At 39.6% G+C, this 21,153-nt stretch overlaps 1 protein-coding gene across 1 annotated transcript in view; it reads right to left on the bottom strand.

Moving 5' to 3' along the window:
* The window catches only part of DSCAM (DS cell adhesion molecule), a 327,084-nt gene that overhangs the window by 15,415 nt on the left and 290,516 nt on the right, over window positions 1-21,153 (bottom strand). The window contains exons 26-29 of the mRNA XM_027774893.1: window positions 17,619-17,734; window positions 12,495-12,644; window positions 5,318-5,515; window positions 3,577-3,879 (exon numbers count right to left, since the gene is read on the bottom strand). Of these exons, the coding sequence (XP_027630694.1) occupies window positions 3,577-3,879; window positions 5,318-5,515; window positions 12,495-12,644; window positions 17,619-17,734 (767 nt within the window). The remainder of the gene's footprint in view (window positions 1-3,576; window positions 3,880-5,317; window positions 5,516-12,494; window positions 12,645-17,618; window positions 17,735-21,153) is intronic.

Here is a 21,153-nt window from a genome sequence, read left to right as displayed (position 1 = left end):
ACAGACAGAGAGAGACATAGAGACAGAAAGCGAGAAATCACCCCCCAGGGGGGATGGTCATGCCACAATCCCTTCTCCTCCATTCTCCTCTCGGGATCTTGGGCACGCACGCACACGCGCCCGGCGTGAGTTTTAAGCCACCGGGTCCGGGACACGAACCGCGGGTCGACTACGTGGGAGTCCAGCAACATAGCCATTATGCCAACTGCTGGTTCCCAAGAGTTTAGGATAATTATTATTGACACTGAAGACAGACTAAAGGAAAAGGTAAGAAGAAAAAGAATAATCTAAGATAAGAGCTGATTTGAGGAGAAAGTTATCCAGAGACTTGGAAGATCATGAACAGAAACAGATAATGACTGATGTCAACTACAACCAAGGGGGGATGTAGGTGAAGAATGTGATTTGAAAACACAGTTCAAGGAGCTACTAAGTTTAACACCGCCTCTAGTCAACAGATGCAATAGATAATAAACTGTAAATTTCTATTTTTGTGGCCAATGTTGAGTTTAGTTGTATAATTAAGGAGCAATAAAAGGCTTTCGAAGAGTCAACTGATTTTCTAAAACATCAAATGCTCAATAATAAGAATACAGCCATCTAGGGTGGACTAAACTACTACATTTATGGTCATTAAAATTTACATTGATTTATGAAATTATTAATGCCTAAAGATTTACAAGTATTTTCTTCTGTATAGTATATTAAGATGAGAGTGGACTGGTCCTATAGCACAATTTAGTTCTGTGCTTTGGAAGTCAGATACCACATAGACCACTATGGTTCATTCCCAGTCCTGGTGGTTTGAAAAGCACACTGGGCCCATGGACATGTGTGCCCAGATTCTGATAGGATGAAGACATGAAGGAAAAGGGATGGTGGTATTACCATGACTCATGCTTTCTCTCTTTCTCCCACTCCCTACTATCCCCACAAGCACACATGCCCTCTGCAAAAAATAAACAAACAAACAAACAAACAAAGCCCAATAAATAAATAGTAACTTAGTGCAATCTTTTAGTTACTCTAATGAATTCAGGCAATAATGTCATAAACAAAGTTCACCCTGTTAAATAATATAAATATAATGATATGAACAACATGCCATCAAGAAGAAACTCCAAATCTTTAACTAGGTAAAGATCTGTACAAATTGGATAATTACTTAAACCAGAAGCTGGTTCTGTGCCAGAGACCACACACAAAGGAAAGATGGTGGCTGTTATCTTAGATGCAAGGATAAAGTTCTAAACTGGGTAATACACCAATAAAGCAGGCACCTTCTGGGACTTCAATGGCCACTTACGGAAAACACCACCACAAGGGAACCTGGAGCATATCCTGAGTCCTCTGGGGAGTCTAACTACAATGTCAGTAAGACAGTAACAGAAATAATAACTCACACTGCTGAGCTCTTTCTTTCCTCTTTTCCTGCAGTTATGCTACAAGCATCTCCCATGAATGGTACGTGTACACCAATGTTGTGCCCATTTCACAGATGTAGCAAATGAAACTAAACAAAGCTAAGCAACATGCCCCTAGCCTCATTATCTCCTCTTCTGTCCTAATCCTCAAGCTGAATAGCTACAAAAATTCATGGCATTTATACTGCATTTTCTGCATTTGCCTTGCAAATGAAAAGCAATAGCAACAAAAATACTTCAAATAAAACACCCACGAATAACAACAGTTCATCCTTCCCTTCTGAAGAGGTAGACAGGATGAAAATAAATGAAGCCATCATTCTTTATTGTTTGCTGGTAAGAATCTTGAGTCACTTTGGAAGATTATTTGCTGGATAGACAATTCTTATTTTATAAACTTTATGCATTTATAAGGCTCATTTCAGCTAGGCCTTATGCCATAAAGCCCAAGAGGATTGCAGCAATTTGAAAGTGACGATAAATTTTTGAAATAAAACCAGCACGGTGGCTCAGAGACTGGGTAAAATGAGAAATAAAGCTGGATTCAACAAGATTGAGTAGGCCAGTCTACAGAGGAAAATAAGTCTATGGGCAGCTAATTCAGGGTGAAAAAGAAAAGGTGATTTTTCAAAAGAGAACTGCCACTGGCCACCATAAGTTGGATTCAGTCAGAAGATGTATTTTATTTGCTATGCACACTGGTTTGCAGATATCTGAACTTAAAAAATGAGTTTTTCCTCATGTCGCAGGGTTTAAGAAATCTGACCCACTAAGGTCATGTGACTTTTCTGTACTGTTAAACTTCATTGTAATAAAATGAGAGAAACAAAACAAAACTGAGTTCTCATGTAAAACCAAGATTCATAACTTCTCTTAACACATTAGTCAATACTGGTGCTAAGGTTTGATTGTGTTCCTCAGAAATCCATGTGTTAAATTTGGTGAGCCTTAGTAACTGTGTTGAAAGGGTGGAGACTTAATCTGACTATTGTGCTAATAGGTAAGGCCTCAGAGAGGTGACTGGGATTGGATGAGGTCATAGGATGAAGCCCTCATGATTGACTTCCTGAAGACCTACAAGAAGTGCAGACACAGGGGCACACATGCTTTGTTCTTGCTCTGTCTTGACAAGGGATTCCCGGTGCCATTTTAGGACTCTGCGGAGAGTCCCCATTAACAAAATGACCCTCCCAGATGAAGCCCTTTAACCTAGAACATCCAAAGCCACAAGCTAAATAAACCTCTGTTCTTTATGAAATACCAAGACCTCGATGTTTCTGTCATCAGCAACACGATAGACTAAAACAATGGAGTCGATGTTTCACTCAGTATCAGTTGGTGGGAGCTTGCTGGAGTTTTTTTCCTTTCAACATCCTGTGAGCTCTTAAATTTTCCATGTGTTCATCACTCCTATCCTGCTCGCTCACCTCTCACTCATTTACATTATCTGCCAGGTCCTATAGACCTTAGAATTTGCAGCTCTCATTCACAAACCCTGATTATTCACACTTGCTAAGTTGAAGATTAAATTACTGGTGGACCTAATATTAGCCAGTTACTGTCACCGTGAGTAACTCGGTGAAGCTAAGGACCAAGTACTGGCTCCTGGTAAGACTGCTCTCCTTTCAAAAGCCCCTAGTGTGATAGCTTTAAAATACAACACCCACATTTTGGACACTCTTTTCATCAATTAATGGGAATCTCTTCTTAAATTTGGGATCTTTAGGTTCTGTGACTGAACAATGGAAAGTGGCAGAAAAGGTGCTGCATCAGTTTCCAAACCAGCTTCCTACAGGCTATTCTCTTGGGACAGTTGCTTTTAGAGCTAGGCTACTGCCATGACATGAGGAAGCTCAAGTCAGCTTGTGGAGAGACCTAGAGGGCAGACAAGGCCAGCAAGTTCTTGGAAATAGATCCTGCAGCCCTCACTGAGCTCTCCCAGCTTCTGTCTTCAGTAGACCCTGACCAAATTTCAAATTCATAAACAAAATAAATGTTGCTATTGTTTTAATCAAGAAGCTTTGCGATGGTTTGTTATTCAGTGGTCAGTAATAGGAACACCCACTTGGCCCAAACACCAAGAAGGTTTGGTAGGTGAGTGAACAAGGAAGGGGCATTTCCCTATATGGTAGTCTACCTGTGCCTCTCTCACCTGGCCGATGTGCCTTTGGAACTGCCATGTTCATCACTCGTCCTCCATCCTGAGGTTTGGGGGGAGATGCAGTAAATCTGCAGATCCCCGATTCTGAAGGAGTGCTGGAGGTCAGACTGTCCGTGTACTCGTTTGTCCCTGCCGTCAACTGTTCGGATGACGTGTCTGATATGAAGCACTCTGTGATGGTGAACTTGGCATGCCTCAGCTGCTCTTCCATCTTGGCATGTTCGTAGGCCCTTGCCAGCTCTTCATAAGTGGAGGAGGCACTTTCTGTGGAGACCATGCTGCTTCTGGCTCGATCTATATAAAAAAGAGAAAATGAGATGGATGACTCATCATCATAAGTTTGAACCAACTGAATGACCCTTTCTGGCTTGTGGCGATTTCTCGCAGATCGCTGTATCATCTGGCAGGAGTCTTGGCTCTCTATCAGAGGATTCTGCCTCTACCATTCTGAGGCAAGCTTCATAAACCTCAGCAAATTCAGCTCAGGGAATCTTTGTTTCAGCTGAATTGCTGCAGTAAGATGTTTCCAGCCTGGGACATTTCCATAAATAAGTAATGAATACCCCTTGAAAAATCCTGCTTTTAGTGAAAACAGTTGGGAAATGCAGTCTAAATGAACGGCAGTATCCCCCATCCATGCTTTGACTTGCAAATTGATCTGTACCATAGATTCTCATTGGCATGAATGATTTGAGCTCTGGATTCACCTCTTCTGGCTCCAACTTGGGAAGATGTGGTGATGTTAAGAAATAAAGACTTGACTTTTCATGGAAATTGACCACTAGGCTGAGCCGTCCCCAATACCTGGGACTCATCCTTTGTTGTTGCTACTCTTTATGGAGATCACAAAACAATCAGGACAAAGCTCAATACAAACGTGCCTTTTAACTGGGTCACATCATCTTGGTCAGAGATGCGTTTTAATCCCACTAAAAGGTTTCAAAATCACCTCTGTGGAACTCTGAGACTCTTCAAAGAGAAATAACAGCCATAAAAATAAATTCACACAGAGGCACTCCACCTTTGAAACACTGTTTTTTGAAGTATATCATCAAGAACAAAAGAAAAATGAGTATTAAAATTTCCTACAGCTATTAAGTTCAGATATAATTTCTTTTCAAAATTTAAGGGTTGGGGGGGGTGGGCAAACTTGTGCTATTCTTAGGCCCTGTCTTCTCTCAGAAGTGAAATCTTGGTGCTTGATAGCACAGACTAGATGACTTACCTTATAATCAAGCCCTGTTTAATTGTCAAACAGATGAGCCTATGTTCCCTATAAAGAGTGCTATGGCCTCATCATGTCACTTCAAGTGTAGTGTCTAGATTCCAGAGAAGGTAGTGGGTCAGATGCCCTGAGTATCATCAGCAATTATTACAATAGTGTAGGTGAAAATTTTTAAATGTCTCTATTTCTTCTAGTGGGGTAGGAACTAAAAGGAAACAATAGCAGGAGTCTGAGATTCAGGACACCTGCAAAGTAGATACTTTTTCATTCTGTTTTGCAAAAGTTATTGGCCCTACATGTAGTAAATACCATTAGTTGCATTAGTAACTGTTAGATGAACAGTTTAACAAGGTAAAAGTAACGTTTAAAAGAGAACACAGAAAAGTAAAGCAAGGCCCCTCTCTCCTATACCCAAGAAGCCCAGGAAATACATGGTGTAGGCAAAGGCAAAGTTTGGGTCATGCTGGTCTCTGGGGACTGAGAAGGAAGTATACAGGGCCATCATACCTGTGTCCTGTGAGGGGCTGACACTGTAACTGTCACTCTCCTTGTCCACCGATCCCGTAGCCCTGGGTGTTGGCAGCCGCCAGTCTGTGGTGAGGGTGTGTGCTGAGATGGTGGGGTGGGGTCTGTTGAGGGTCCACTGGCTGGCATACCTGTTTCTTGCTGTGGGCCCAGCCTTTGCATTCCTCCTGGTGGTAGGATCTGTGAAGAGCCAAGAATAATGTCTGCCATTGTCTTCAGGGGATTGTGACAGCATGGATCAAGAGTTCAAGGCAGTTATCCTCACCAAGTCCTACCGACCCATTTGAGCCCTCCTTGAAGGCTTCCTTGACTTTTCCCACCCAGAGATTATTATTTTCCTTTTTCTTACATTTCCAAATATTAATTTGTTACATAAACATTTAAATATCCCTGTAGGAGAAAGCACACAATACTTGGATTCAAAAGCTAAAGATTTGAGTCTTGCTTTTGGTTGTTAATACTTTTGTAATCCAATGCACATTATTTAAACTTTGTGAGAATCATTAAAAGGAGGGAACTAGGAAAAATATTTTCTAACATCTTCTCTAAATTTATTCTACCTTGAATTGTTATGAATTGAATCTTGTCCTCTCAATAGATATTTCCATGTCCTAATCCCCAGTAGATCAGAATGTGATCTTATTTGGAAAAAGGATCATTGCAGATGTAATTAGTTAAATGAGCTCATATTGAGTAATGTAGGCTCTTAATATAATATGACTGGTGTCCTTATAAGAAAAGGGACAGACACAGGAGGGGACAGTACCATGGTATGATGGGAGCAGAGACCAAAGTGCTGTAGCTGCAAGGAAGAGATGCCAAGGATGGCAGACAGAAGCGAAAGAACAACAAGGAGAGATTCTCCCCTTTAGATTTCAAAAGGAGCATCACCTTGGGGACATCTGAACATTAGATTTAAGCTCCCAGACCTCTGACATAATACATTTCTATTCTTTTAAGTCACCCAATTTATGGTACTTTGTTCCAGTAACTCTGGGAAATTCAGTTTCAATTATGCTTCATTTTATTCACTGCAAGCTCCTAGAGCAGAGAGGCCACATCTTTTTGTTACAACACTCTCTTAGCCCTTTGCATATTGTGGTATAGCTCTTCAATGAGATTGTCTTTCACAAAGATGACTTGGATTATTTAATATAGAGAACAAATGGTTAAGCAGTATTTGGATTTCAGATATCTACCATTCCAGAAACACAAAGATTTATGTACATATAGCTATTGCCAAGTGGGTACCATTTTCTCTAAATCTGAAACTAAAGACAGCAAGTCAAATAGGGGGACAAAATTCTTAGCTCAACTTTGGTGAGCTAAGAAAAAAGATGCTCCAACAGCAGAGTGTCAGACATTGGAGTGGGCCATGGCATTGCATTTTCTGGAGTTCTGTGGAAAAGGGGAGAGGTTTTGTTATCTGAAATGATTTTTCTGGAGCTCCATCCTAAAGGCAACCCAAGGTCTTAAACAGAAGTTTATCAAGCACCAATTCTCTGCTTCTCAAGGAGGGAATTTATCCAGTTATATTTCAAGCTGGTCTGTTGAGTCTAAATAGAGCAGTTTGCATCCACTGCTCAGCATTATGAAACTGAAAGGGTGACCTGTGATATACTCACACTGACTTATTTACATGCACTCATGAAACTAGAAGTCTTTTCAGGGAGGGGTGAAGGTATCCCTCTTTGATTCATGCATAGAGTCTACAATAAACTCTAGCATACAGAATTTCCTGAAGGGATTCTTACAGCCTGGGGTCACTTTATGGATGAGGCAATGGCAGCTCAGAAAGAAGTGACACCACTACTATGTGTTTAAAAATGGAAGCTAAGTTTTCTGCCTTTCAGTTCAGATATTGTTATTTGACTACATATGACATCATTTATCCTAGGCACCTTAAATTTTCTAGTATAATTCCATGTCAGAAGATGAGACGGGGACACTAGGAAGTGGTGAGATGACTTTTTTTTTAAAAGAAAGATTTTCCTCTTTGCAAATTTCTAGTTACTGGACTTTGAGCCTAATACATCATTATGATGCTGGAGAGGTACATTACAATGACAACAAAATCAATATATCTTAAGATTTCCTGGGTCATCAAAATATTCAGTCTTGGTGCATATTCTCTGGGGCATTAATTCTATGGCACATTTCATCCTTTACTTGCAAAATTCCATAAAAGACTTTTTTCTGGAAGCTTTTTTATATTTTGCCCTGATTACAATGTAAATGAGTTATGCTGGAGTGCCGAGCTCTCTACACAACAAGGTGTGAATGATAATTGTGTTTCTCCACTGAAATGGCAGGAGAGAGGTCCTCAAAGAGATGGAGAAACATTATCATGGGTAGGAGGCTAAATGTCTTCCAGGCACTATCGACTTGATAAGTGGAGCTTAAATAAGTGGAGCTTGTTATTTAAATGCTAATGAATCTTTTCCAGAAAATTACCCAGTCACTTACATAAGTTTCAAGGGTTCTCAGTTTTATTCTTTTTTAAGTTTCTTGCACAACTACAGTTGTAGATCATTCTAAGCAGGTTTACCCCTGGCATCCTGGATGCTGGAGGAAGGGAGCTGGCTGTGGGGATCGCCCCACTTCGAGAGCACAATTATTTCCCTGAATTCCTCAAACCCTTGCCTGTGCTTCCTGCCCCTGGAGCTCATCCCCCAGTGATCTGTGCTTCATAGAGTCTTTACCCCCAGGATCCCTTTTCTTATTAAGACCACCCTATTTGGGAAATCCCATGGGAAAGTTGCACATGTTGTCTTCTATTCTGAGCCATAGTTCTTCTCAAGTTAATTTTTTTCATTATCCACCCCCCTTTTTTTTCCTAGATGAGGACAGTTTTACCAGTGGCCTAAATATGTGGAAAATATAGGTCACAATATTAATTTCCTTGAACTACAGCCTGCAGTTACAATCTGTGCTAAGCAGGCATCCCAGAGTTGAAATTGTCTCAGTATGTAGACTACTGGGGTACTTGACATATTTTTTTTTTTTTAATAATCAGGTTTTGCAGCCATTATTTATTTATTTATTTATTTTTTACCTGAAATGAACTCTTCTGTCTGATAGCTCCTGAGATAACAGCTAAAGTACAATTTTTATTTCAATTCTACTTGGTAGGTAGCCTCAGTTGTGTAATTTACTAGTTAACCTAATAAGCAAATAAATGTGAGGATTTACTGCCCCTGCATGGAAAGTATTTTGTTAGCTCCCATCCCAACATTCTAATACAAACAAAACTTACTGGTTAAGCATGGTGCTTGCTAAACAGTTAGTGAGTTACTGGGTAAGTGCTATAAATAGTTCTTGGCCTTTTACCATCAGCTCTGAACTTGAAGTAAACTTCTGTCTGTTGAATAAAGTTATTTTAATTATCCTGAATTTGGGATAAGAGAGGATTTGGTGGATAATAGGGTTACAAAACATGTCATGCATACTGTGATCACAGCATTAGACTGGCTTTACCTCCTGCTGTTGGTTTCCATATCCTATCTCAGCTTTACGTGATTAATTTGCTAGCTGTCTCATAAAGGGGATGAAACTGGCACATATGAGCATTCCTTCATTTAACTAACAAACGTTTGCCAACGGCTTATTATATGCTGGACCCCACATATATCTCACTCACATCATATATATACCTCATTCACATCATATATACCTCTCTCATATCATATATTTTTCCCATAATAGTATCTCTAATACCATTCTGGGTGATAGGGTGTGTATTTTATTTTCTTCTTTGAAGTCTCAACAATAGGGATTCTATCTGTATTGTAAACTCTTCTTACCAAACATATCTTTCTATATATCTATATTTAGATAAAAAATCTATCTTTTGCCCCTATATATCCTTTAAGTAGTATCATCATCTTTCCTTAAAAGCAATATAGAGTAGTTGTAGGTGGGTCTTTAGAGTTAGGTGGCCTAGGTTGGAAGTCCATTCTTTGCCCATTGGTTGTGTAGCTCTGCCCACGTGATCTTATTGGATGTACCTATTTCCCACATCTTTGAGAGTGGGTGACATCACTGGCCACTTTGAGAGCTGCTGTGACTTGAGTGAGACCACCTTGCTAGCACATCCTAAACACATAGGGAGGGCCTAACAAACCATGAGGCCTTCCGGGCTATGATTCTTGAACAGCAAACACTGGACCAGGAATGAAACAGAATCTGTAGTTATTGGGATCATGGTGGTAGGGGATTTCATGTATCAGAACCCACAGGAGACACAGGAAATTTAACAGAGCAGCAGACACAGCCAAGTGATGTGTTTTCACAAGTTGGAAAGAGATAAATGGCAAATTGTTGCAATTTCTCTCATTCTCATCATAAAAATTTGCTGCAAGTCTTTGGCAAACTAATAAAATGCTTAAAAAATAACTTTTCCAATGCAATAATTTAGTGTGCAAACAACATATTTTAGATGTTCTTCCTAAAAATATAGAGTTCTTGCAATGACAACACAGCCCTAACATAAAGAATAGAAGGATAGTGTCTTTTACAGTTAGGAAAATAGAGAGAATTGAATCTCTGTAGATATGCCAAGCTCCATTTAGAAGAACTGTCTCCCTGAAAGAGTCAATAAAGGTGGAGTATGTGACCAGGGGTGGAAACTTCTTGGGTACTAGAAGCCACCAGGAAACTGGCTTTCAGAAGTTCATGGCATCCTTCAGACTCCTGTGGTAAATCCCAAGGGGACTGCTCACCTGCTATTTCTAATTCTAAATAAAAAAATGAATTTTGTCAGACCCTCACTCTAGGGAATATTTAATAAAAAATGATGGTGAGTATCTTTTACTAATACAGAATAAAAGTAATATGATAAATGGTTAACCTAAATTTTTGAGGGGGATGCGACACCCAGAGAATAATGTATGAATTTGAGTAGATTTGCCTGATGTTAGTAAACATTATTTAATGGTGTTTGTCACAAAAGAAAGGAACATTGCTCTATAAGCTGTAGTGTTTCCATTTTACCCATCAGGCTAAAGCCCTGGGAAGGCCTCCCCACATTTCCAGGTAATGTCCAAATGTGGTCAATGGCTTTTGAAGTCTGGTATGAGCAGGCCAGTGATTCCTTATCTCATTCTTTGTCACATTCCCTGCTACTCACTACCTTCCAGTGCTGCTTATATCCCCAGCATAGAGAGAGTCTTGAAGCTTCTCTGTTCTTGCCTCTGGCCTGCTGAGCTGGATTCTGCTGTAATTTTGATCATAATCTGTGCCTTCTCCTCAACAAAGGTCTTCCCAAAGGACTCAGATCCAAGGCAATGCTACTCACTGCTCCTACATTCCCTGCGACTCATGATTGTTTTATCCTGTTTTATTTTGTCTAGCACTTACTGAGACATGAAAAATACTTAATGTCCGCCTTCACCAACTAAAATTAAATAAATGCATTTTGTATCTAACTGATAATATGTTCCTATCACCTAGCATGTAGCCATATATATAAAGTAAAACCTTGATAAATGTTTTTGAATGCTAAGAGCATGAATTTTTAAACTTCACCAGCCATGCTTAAAGGGTTATACCATGAGATACTTATCTCTGTCCCTCCATGTGCATCCCGTCTGCCACTTACCTTCCACTCACTTACAGTTTCTGCATGTGACTCAGACTCAGTTCTCTTCTCATATATTAAATGCCATCAAATCAACTTCCCATTATTCAAGGGCTGAGTGTGCTTCTGAAAGATTCCTAGTACTTTGGTTTCACCATCTTTCCCCATCTTAGCTATTTGTGATAAGCCTCTGTGCATTTCTCTGCTAGTTGATCATTGAAGGGAGGTGGAAATGCATGTTGCTTTTTACTTGATGTGTTATGAACATGGTAAGCTAGAGGGATTCTACACTGCTGTAGTAAAGAGGCACACTTCCTCTTGTGTTCTAACCATTGGGAAAGGGTTCTTCAGTGAGTTCTCCAAATAACGAGCATCAGAGTCACTCGGAACAAAGACCTTAAAACATTTCTTAAGAGCAAGGTTTTCATGGGCATCCCATTCATAAAGCCAATTCTGACTCATGTCACACTCATAACTTCAGAAGGTACTCATGTCATCAAAGAGGGAAGGGGGTAGGTTAGGTTTGACAAAGAGGTGCAATAAGACTTCATTAGCACATTCTCTAAAATGGTTTTTCAAATGCATTTCCATATCTGTTAAAAGTGTTTCCTATCCATTTCAATGTTTAGTCAACAGTTGGCCTCATGAAACTCATTGCATTACACAAATGTTACACAAACTAGAATTTATGAAGAACAGCTTTTTACATTGTAATGTTTATTTTTCTAATGATAATACTCTACTCTGAGAATGTACATTTTTGCAGAAAGAGTGATTAGAGATTTAAAAGCTAAACATCAAAGCTTCCAAAATGATAATAATTGGGACATCAATTTCTCGGTCCTTTAACAGATTTAGAAACAACTTCAATTGTGAAGAAATGAGAATATCTAATTAATAAGCTCTAGATGCACATTATAAGATTTAAGTTCATTGCAGTAATTAATTTCCATACATAATGGATGCAAATATTAATAACTAAACCCAACAAAATCTCCCGATTAGCACGAACTAGAATTTTTCTCCAGCAATATGTTCAAGAGAAAAGTATGAACTTTTTCTTACGAGAAAGGATAGACAGATCTGAAGCTGAATCTTTGTTTCACTACTTATTCTCTGTACAACTTTGGGCTATTTATGTAACTTCTCTAAGACTTATATTTCTCATCTATAAAATAGGGGCCATGATAACTGCTGTATAAGGTCCCTTACTAAGTTGTTGCAAAGATAACATGGATGGTATTATCTTTCCATCTCAGTCATACACTAGACACACACTAGTGTTAACTGTCTTCCCCTTTTCCTGTGCTGTCTAAATTTTAAAAATTGAGTAACCTGGAATTTCTAGCACTTTCTTCATTAAACAAATACCAAGGGTTACTGATTTCAACTGGCACAATTTTAATAACAGTTAATATCAAACAATAAACACACAATATCCCAATTAAAGATGCTCTTATACCTATTTATTCATTAGACATAAGGATAAAAAGCCCCACATTTTCATTTCATAGAGACAGAGTGTTAATATGTTTTCAGCATTGTAACACCCACTCATTTTAAGTGTTGTTGACCACTCACTCGTTCCCGGCCGAGCATCCGAAACATCCACTAAGGGCCCAGTGGCCTGAGACACTGATTGGTAGTGGACCGTGTGAGTCACTGTCAGGGACTTTTGTTTCGCTGCCTCTCCAAAATCAGCATCCGTTAACAAGACAGTAGAGCGATCATCTAAAGAATGGCAGAATACAGAAAGCCCAACACATTATTCCTCTTTAAATGACTTCATTACCTTGTCTCTCCTTAGATACTTAAGTTATTATTGATGACACCAATAATAATAACCTCATCTAAAGCAATAAAATGACTAATAACTCAAGCATTGTATGAGTATCCACAGTATTGTGTACAGAATCTTATCTTTAGGTGTTGACTTTGTAAAGAGAACAGTCAATGTGCAGAGAAAGGTCTCTCCTTTCCCTTTGGACTTGGTTTCTTTTCATTCAGCAAACATCGATTTGAGAAATCTTGCTGTGGTAGTCATCCTTTTAATAGTGTTTGGGGTTTATGTATTTGTCAAAAGCTCACCTAAGCCTCCATCAGCCATGCCAGCACCATTGACTGATGAGGTGGTCATTGAAAATGGGTCCCTTTAGGTGCAGAGAAGCTCTGTTTACAGTGTTGGAAAAACACCACTGCAGCTCCCTGTCCTGGGCTTGGCTCCCACACTGAACTTGGCAGATGTTCAGAGAAGACAAAAAGGAAGAGAAAAAAGCTAGTCTTTGGAGCTTATTGATAGTTCTATTTTAGAGGATTTGAAGAATGTTCCTTTTCCCCCAACCTCTTCTAAGCTTTAATTACTCTAGAGCATCCTTTAATTGACTTCTCCTAAAATGACTCACTTGTCAGATTTCCAAAGTCCTATTGGCGTAGGTGCTTAGAGGTGAGAGGAGCAGGTTCCTGAGCTCAGATGAGTTCTGAGTCTTTGAGTGCACCAAACAGGAGATTGTGTGGAATTTTCATGACTTCGTTGTGATGCTTTTTATATGTCTTTTTTTTTTTTTTGAGAGGTTTTTGCTGTAGGGTGTGTGGGCTCGCCAGAAAGCCAGAGACAGAGAGATAAAAAGCGAGAAATCACCTCTCAGGGAGGATGGCCACGCTGCAATCCCTTCTCCTCCATTCCTCTCTTGGGATATTGGGCACACACACACACACGTGCCTGGTGTGAGTTTAAGGCATTGGGTCTGGGACTCAAACCACGGTTGACTACATGGGAGTCCAGTGACATAGCCATTATGCTAACTGCTGGTCCCCTTTTCACACTTTTGTAAGAGCTTTTATTCTTGTCTTTTCGGGGGGCCCAAAATGCCCTAAAAAAAAAAAAAAAAAAAAAAAAAAAAAAAAAAAAAACCCTAAATAAATAAATCATAGTGATCATGATGATCTCTGAAAATAGAGCCAGCCCATCAGTCTCTTAGCACATGCAATAAATTAAACTCAATAATGGGCCCACCATATCTATGTAAGAAACTATAAACAAGATGCTTTTTATATGTCTTTTTTTTTTTTTTGAGAGGTTTTTGCTGTAGGGTGTGTGGGCTCGCCAGAAAGCCAGAGACAGAGAGATAAAAAGCGAGAAATCACCTCTCAGGGAGGATGGCCACGCTGCAATCCCTTCTCCTCCATTCCTCTCTTGGGATATTGGGCACACACACACACACGTGCCTGGTGTGAGTTTAAGGCATTGGGTCTGGGACTCAAACCACGGTTGACTACATGGGAGTCCAGTGACATAGCCATTATGCTAACTGCTGGTCCCCTTTTCACACTTTTGTAAGAGCTTTTATTCCCTCCAAGAAAAAATTTGTTTAGGATATATGGATTTTTCATGTTTTCAAGGACTGCAGCCCAGGATGATGCTCATACAAGTTTATCAGTCATCCGGGACCATGCTACAGCGTTCCTCAACACCGGAACAGTAATGTGAAAGTCATAAACAACACAGCTAGACTTCAGTGCCCAAAAAAGGCTCTGAACAGAATGAACCTTACAAAATCCAATTACTCAGGCTCTGGCAGGAAAGGAAAACCTCTTCAAGTTAGAATAAAATTTCTTGGCAGAGAAACAGAGGAAAGGCTGCCAAGATGTCTGCGAGCGTCCCAGCACGTGGTGCAGCACAGGTCAGCACTGCAGCAGGCACCCGCGCTCGCTGTGGAGGACAAGCCAGCAGCCATCACCCAGTCCCTCAAGGAGGGTGCCTTTCTACAGGGACAGAGTTTTACAGCTCCGTCTGGCACCAGAGATCTCACATCTACATAGCTTTTTCATCCACAGAGTGGATAGGTTGTGTTTTCTACATGCAGCCCTGCTAAGAGCACAGCAGATCATCTGTTAGGCTTGGTTATGAACTTTTAATGGAAAACTTCAGGTGCCTGTCAGAGCGTGAGGTTGACCCTTTATTCTGGCTAGAAATTAATGGCACTCTACTATTGGATTCTTGTAGTTGGAGTCCAAGCATTTTAAAGCATTGTAGTACTACTTCCCTGATAATTAGAAAATGCCATCGACCAGCTGTCAGGTATCACCAGGAGGTAAACGACTCTTGGTGATAAATGATCCTGTTTGGACCATGATGTATCTCTGGCTGAGGGTCATTATTACAGACAGAAATGACTGGCAGACTTTCTCTGGTGTTACACCAGCGAAGATTAGCTCCTGGGAGACCATGCCCCTTTCATAGGATCTACCTAGCTACCCATTTTAATAGCTCGATTTAGAATTACTTATAAATCTAGTAAGAAATATTTAGCAGATCTCTTGTTATGTAACCACTGTGATGTTGACAAGCTACAAAATCTCTCTACAGCTCATTTTTAAAAAGAGAGTGCTTTTTAAACATGTTAGTTGGAAGGGTTAAATTAAATAATGTATATAAAGTGCTTACAAAAGTACTTAGCCAAATGAATTACAGTTTGATTTCTGAAGTGATATTCAATGTTTTCTTTTTTTTTTTTTTGAGAGTTTTTTTTTTTTTGTTTTTTTTTTTTTTTTTTTTTTTTTTTTAGGGCATGTATATTCACCAGAAATACAGAGAAAGACAGAGAGACAGAAAGCAAGACATCCCCCCTGGAGGGATGGTCATGCCGTAATCCCTTCTCCTCCATTCTCCTCTCGAGATCTTTGGCATGCACACACGCACGCCCAGCATGAGTTTAAGCTACTGGGTCCAGGACTTGAACTGTAGTCGACTACATAGGAGTCCAGTTGACATAGCCATTATGTCAACTGCTGGCCCCATTCAGTGATAATTTTTAGTTTTAATGCCCAATATATTGAATTAAACAAAAGAGATTCCAAGAATGCCACTGGGGGATAAAAAAGGGATAAAAGTAAGACATGGTGCCTTATCCATCTATGAACAAGGTAATAAAACCTCACATGCCCCTCAGAGAATGTGGGCGGTAAATACTTAACAGGAGTCAGTTGGCTGGCAGAGCCAGTTGACTGGGAGCACACTGGCTTTGGTCAGTCTCTCTCCAAGTGCTGTTATACATGGACAAGACCTGAGTCCAGCAAGGGCTGCCCAGGCCTTGGACTTTTAGGAGCACTAGCAGGGAGGGCAGGGCAGGGCAGGGGAGGAGATGTTTTGCTCATCTGGCCTCTAACTATGTCTTTGTGGCAGGAGGTACCTGTGCTAAGTGATAGGAGTCAGGTGGTTTTATGCCAGTCACAAGAGAGGGCTGCCTTGGGGCCAGGTAGCAGAAAACACCTTCCAAAACAAATAATGGAAAGAGGCAGCCTTGGAAGCTGCCAGAAGCCTGGTGGGCCTCAAAGGGGAAAAGTTCTTGGAAGTAGCCTGCAGTTATGGAAGGAAGGGACCACAGTCTGTCACTGGAGGAGGATAACAGCAGTCAAGGAGTGGCTGGTGAGGACTCTGGTTCTGGTCCTGTGTGACTTGGGCAATTCACTCAAATCTCTCTAGTCTCAGTTACAAAATAGCCACATTTTCAAAGGCTGATTGGAAGGTTAAATTAAATGATGCACACAAACATCTTTCAACTATGTGACATTTAGAGAGTGTTCATGAATGGTAGCTATTCTTCTGATAATTATTAAAACAGGAATATAAAGTCTCTGATTCTGGTCTAGTAGAACTACCTAGACAGGCTGTGTGGGACAGCAGACTGTGAGTGAAAAGAGGGTGGAAGGAGTCCAGGCCCTGGGTTCTGAGAACAAGCCACAAAACCTCTCTTGTGGCTGTTCAAAAACCATGAAACAAGGGACCAGCAGTTAGCGTAATGGCTATGTCGCTGGACTCCCACATGGTCGACCGTGGTTCATGTCTTAGACCCGGTGGCTTAAAACCCACACCAGGTGTGTGTGCGTGCGTGCCCAAGATCCCGAGAGGAGAATGGAGGAGAAGGGATTGCAGTGTGGCCATCCTCCCTGGGGGATGATTGCTCGCTTTCTGTTTCTCTGTCTCTGTCTGGTGAGCGCACGCACCCTATGGCAAAAACCTCTAAAAAAAATAAAAATAAAAATAAAACCATGAAACAAGGGAGATGGGGGTTTCCCAAAGTGCTTTGGAGGAAACAATTCCAATTCCAGGATGTTTCTGGGATGCCAAAGGGTGGGAGGGAGAAATACACTCTGTAAGAACATTTGCTTATTTAACTGTTAAGTATGGTTTTAAGGTTTTCTTTCTTTCTTTTTATTTATTTATTTATTTATTTTTTGGTGATTATAGCTTTTTGATTTTGTTGTTGTTATTTACATTTAAGCATTGTACATCCTTATGGCATACAAAATGAATTTTCTTGGTATGAATACACTATATGTTACTTCAAAGTTACTCCTTCTAGGAGTTGATGAGGAGATCATGGAGTGGAATTAATATGTGTGCCTTCTGGGTTTATTTGATTACAGACATTTGTTCTCTGGTGCAGCATCCAATAGCCTCCCTAGGAAAGCCCCAAATGCAGATCAGAGTTGTTCCAGGAGACCACTGAGGGGCATATTAGTCATATTTTCCCATTACTCACTGGTATTTATTATTCTCCTCAAAAACAGTCTATCTTTTCACTGTTGCACTCGCTGCTCCACTCAAGAGTCTATTCTGTCTAGTATTTCCTATGTCCCAGGGTTTAGCTGAGAAAGCATGGCAGGAGCAGTCACTTTGTGCGGCTGGCAATCAGGAAACCTTACCGATGGTCTCCATCGTGTCTCTCTCTTCAATCAAAAGCTGAGCCCTGGGTATGTCAATATGCATTCTCAGGGTCTGTTGTTGCTTGCTCAAGGTATCTGAAGTCCGGGTATTCTTACTGGGAATAAAATAGGAAGAACGTGTTAACAAATCCAGTCCAGTATTACATTATATCAACATTTGCCTATACACCAACTTGGTTTATTGTTCAATTATAGAAATGCCTTTGAGGAAGGGAAGGGGAGAATTATATGCTATAACATTGTATATCATAGCATGATGATCCTCAAATATTGATATTTTTTTGTGATCAAATATCATTCATTCAAGTGATATTTATTAGTATTAAAATTGGACAGACTGGGGAGGTTCAGAAAGTACAAATTATCAGTAGAGATTAGTTCTATATGTATTAATAGAATCTTTATAAATTTCTTATTTCTTGTGTGAAAGCTAAAAGAAACAAATAAAAAGTGATTTTAAAACCAACAGGATTTTCACTTGTCAGATGTGAGATATTCCAATGATGGTAAGGAAGGAATCATGGGTACCATTGGAGGGGAGTTTTACTAAAGGATTTCTACTTATATCTGGCATTATTTTATTTTTGTCCCACTAACAAATCACAGATCTTGTTAGCTTCCCTGACATAAGTTTACTTTCTTTAACCAACAGTCATTTTAAAATAGGGGGAAAAAAGCAATTACTAGAATAATTTTATCTCAAAATTTGTGTACCAGAAAATTACTCTTAGAGTGAGATGTTCTCTACAAGTAAATGAAAATAGATAATAAAACTGCATGGTATAATCATATTCAGTTATAGCCTGCAGTAAAAAAAAATAAATAAATAAATAAAAAGAGAGAGAGAAAAAGAAAAGCTCCCTGTTGCACGAAAATTTAAAGAAGTCTATAAAATCCTTAATTAGCAATATACTTTAGAAGGATGGTAGGGTGGTTGTTCAGTCTTTATAGAACTGTAATAATTTGCTGGATGTTAAAATAAAATTTACTGAAATACCCTCTAAAAAGCAGAAGTCATTTCAGATAGATCAATCAATCAATAATCTATGGCATCTGTAAGTCCAGTTAAATAATCGCCAAAATCTGTTTTGAAAAAGCTTTTTGGATCCTAGTTTACTCAGTGATAGTTATCTCTGTGCTGTTACTTTTAACAGAAGAATAGAAATAAGGTATCCACACTCCATTTCAGATTCTTTTCCCTGCAACCGAACAGTTACCCCAGAGTCCCAGGGCTTTGCCTCCACAAATAATTCCCTGTCAATGAGTACTCCTGAGCCAAGCGGCTGTCGAAAACTTAATAATCTGAAGGTCAAGTTCACTCAAGTAACTCATCCTTTAGACATTTCCCTGTCGAGGTCTCTGTTAATCTGAATATTTTACAATACCCTGTTCTGTATCTGAGTATAAACGATACATCACATAAAAAAATACAATTTCTGCAAGTCCTGCTTAGGACTTGATCTTGAACCAGATTTCTGCACTGCAGATGAGTAACTGGGTTATGTACCCAGATCATGTTAATTACGCAGAGCCCAAATTCAAGCATTTTGGCCTGATTTTTCACATATCATACTCTTTCAAATTACTCAACTAACTTCTCATTTTGTTTGTGGTTTAAAAACAGAAAGATAAAAGGAGAAAAATAACACAAAAATGTAAATATTTGTGTACATTTGGTTACTTGGGGGTCTGCATTTATGTCATGCTTAGACAAGCTATATTTCCACAAAAACATATGGGGAACTACTCCTTTGTGAATACCCGAAAGATCTGTTTAGAAACTTCACTAGGGACTTGAGCTTGTCCTTGCACCAAAAATAGAAGTGTGAGCTAGTTCCTTCTGCTCATCATGAATAGTTATGAGGCAGTCAGCGGCTGCTCTATTAAGCAGCTCTGAGCACCAAGTGCAGCCTATTCTTAAACAAGGATGAGCGGTCTGCTATCAGACTGGCACAGGAAGCAGACTGGCACAGGAAGCAGGTTCAATCACTGCTGTGAGCCACTGCAACTTGCACAAAGACCTAACATAGGTCTGAGTCTGATGGACAAGAACAATCAAGGTTGGAGGTAAATTCTTCCTTCTCCTGGGAAGAAGACTGTGTTACACTGAACTGGCAAGAAAAATGACCTAATAAACCTCAAGATTTCTTGGGAGCTAATTAGTCCTCCCGCCCCTTGCACTTTCTGTTTCCTTTACTTAGAACACTCTCTCCGTCTTTCCACAGCACCCACTTGGTTGGTCCCTTGTCTCAGATGACACATTTCCAGTGGAGCCAGGTTGGCCTTGCTATGGAATTCCACTTGTGCTCTCTCCTCATTTTCCAATTAATGTTGTCTCCCAGATACTTAATACTCTCTAGCGTATGCTTTAATTGAATCAATTGAACATTGAATTGATTTATCTTATTTATTATCTGTCTCTCTCACCTGAATATATGCTCCATAAGGGATGTTTTAAGCTCTTCTTTTCTCTTAAATCTCCCTTAAAACTGTATGTGGCCAAAGTAGGTACTCAATAATTTGTTGAAGATTGTTGAGTAAGTCATGTTTTGGGGGGGTACAATGCAAGCTGAGGGCCATGTCCCCAAAGGCCTTGTTCTGGGACAAAAGTGCCCTTTCTGTTATAAAAGTGTTACTAGGTCTCAAATATGTGTTTCATTATATTAATATTTGCTACCATATTGGACAATCTACCATTATATGAAAGATAATTCTCAAAATTGTAATTGGTCATTAACATGGTAACAAAACCATATAAAAAAGTTATTTGAAGAAACCTCACTTGTGACCTGGAAAAAGATTACAAATGTTTTCACCGTGGAAGCAAAACTGCATCTTTTATGTGATGTGTTGGGTCACAGGAAAAGTCATGACATATTTCTTCATGTTTTTCTGTGCAAAAATGCATCATGACTTTTCTGAAAACCCAAGATCATGCTAAATGTATTAGTTATCACTGAAATATAATCTTTGATCAACCACTTGCCATTTAGTGGTTTGAGTGAATTGACTAGAGGAGAGCTGAGGGTATTTACAGGACATGGCTTTTCCCAGCTCAAGGAAAATGTTATTCCATCACTACAACTCCTAATATCTCTTCAAACTTTGTGAAGAAAAATATTGTACAGCCTACCTTGCCGACAAATATTATATAGAGCATACTTTAAGTATAAAATAACTATAGGGCTCTTAGGAGTATATCACATTATAATACCTGGAAGAATATTGTTTTCACTGTGTGTATAGAAATATGAACATCAAAAAGCTAAATTAATTTAACTTCTCAGTTTTAACCTTCTATGCCTACAACCAGCTATTTAATACTGATCCTTGGACATTTAACAAGTGTTGGCTAGTTCTTTGCAGAAAGTCAGTCTTACCTCTTAGGAGATTGGTATGTTTTTTAAAAACATACCAGTGATATGAAGGCTCTCCTGGAAGGTTTGGATTGTCTCTGTCTGTTCTGTAGCTGCACCTGCCTTTCTTACCTACAACCAATCCTGCGGAAACATGC

Source organism: Tupaia chinensis, unplaced genomic scaffold (genome assembly GCF_000334495.1).
Source record: "Tupaia chinensis unplaced genomic scaffold, TupChi_1.0 Scaffold000492_1, whole genome shotgun sequence".
NCBI classification, from domain to species: Eukaryota; Metazoa; Chordata; class Mammalia; order Scandentia; family Tupaiidae; genus Tupaia; species Tupaia belangeri.
Note: the sequence above shows the minus strand (reverse complement) of the source record. Positions and strands in the feature narration are given on the sequence as shown.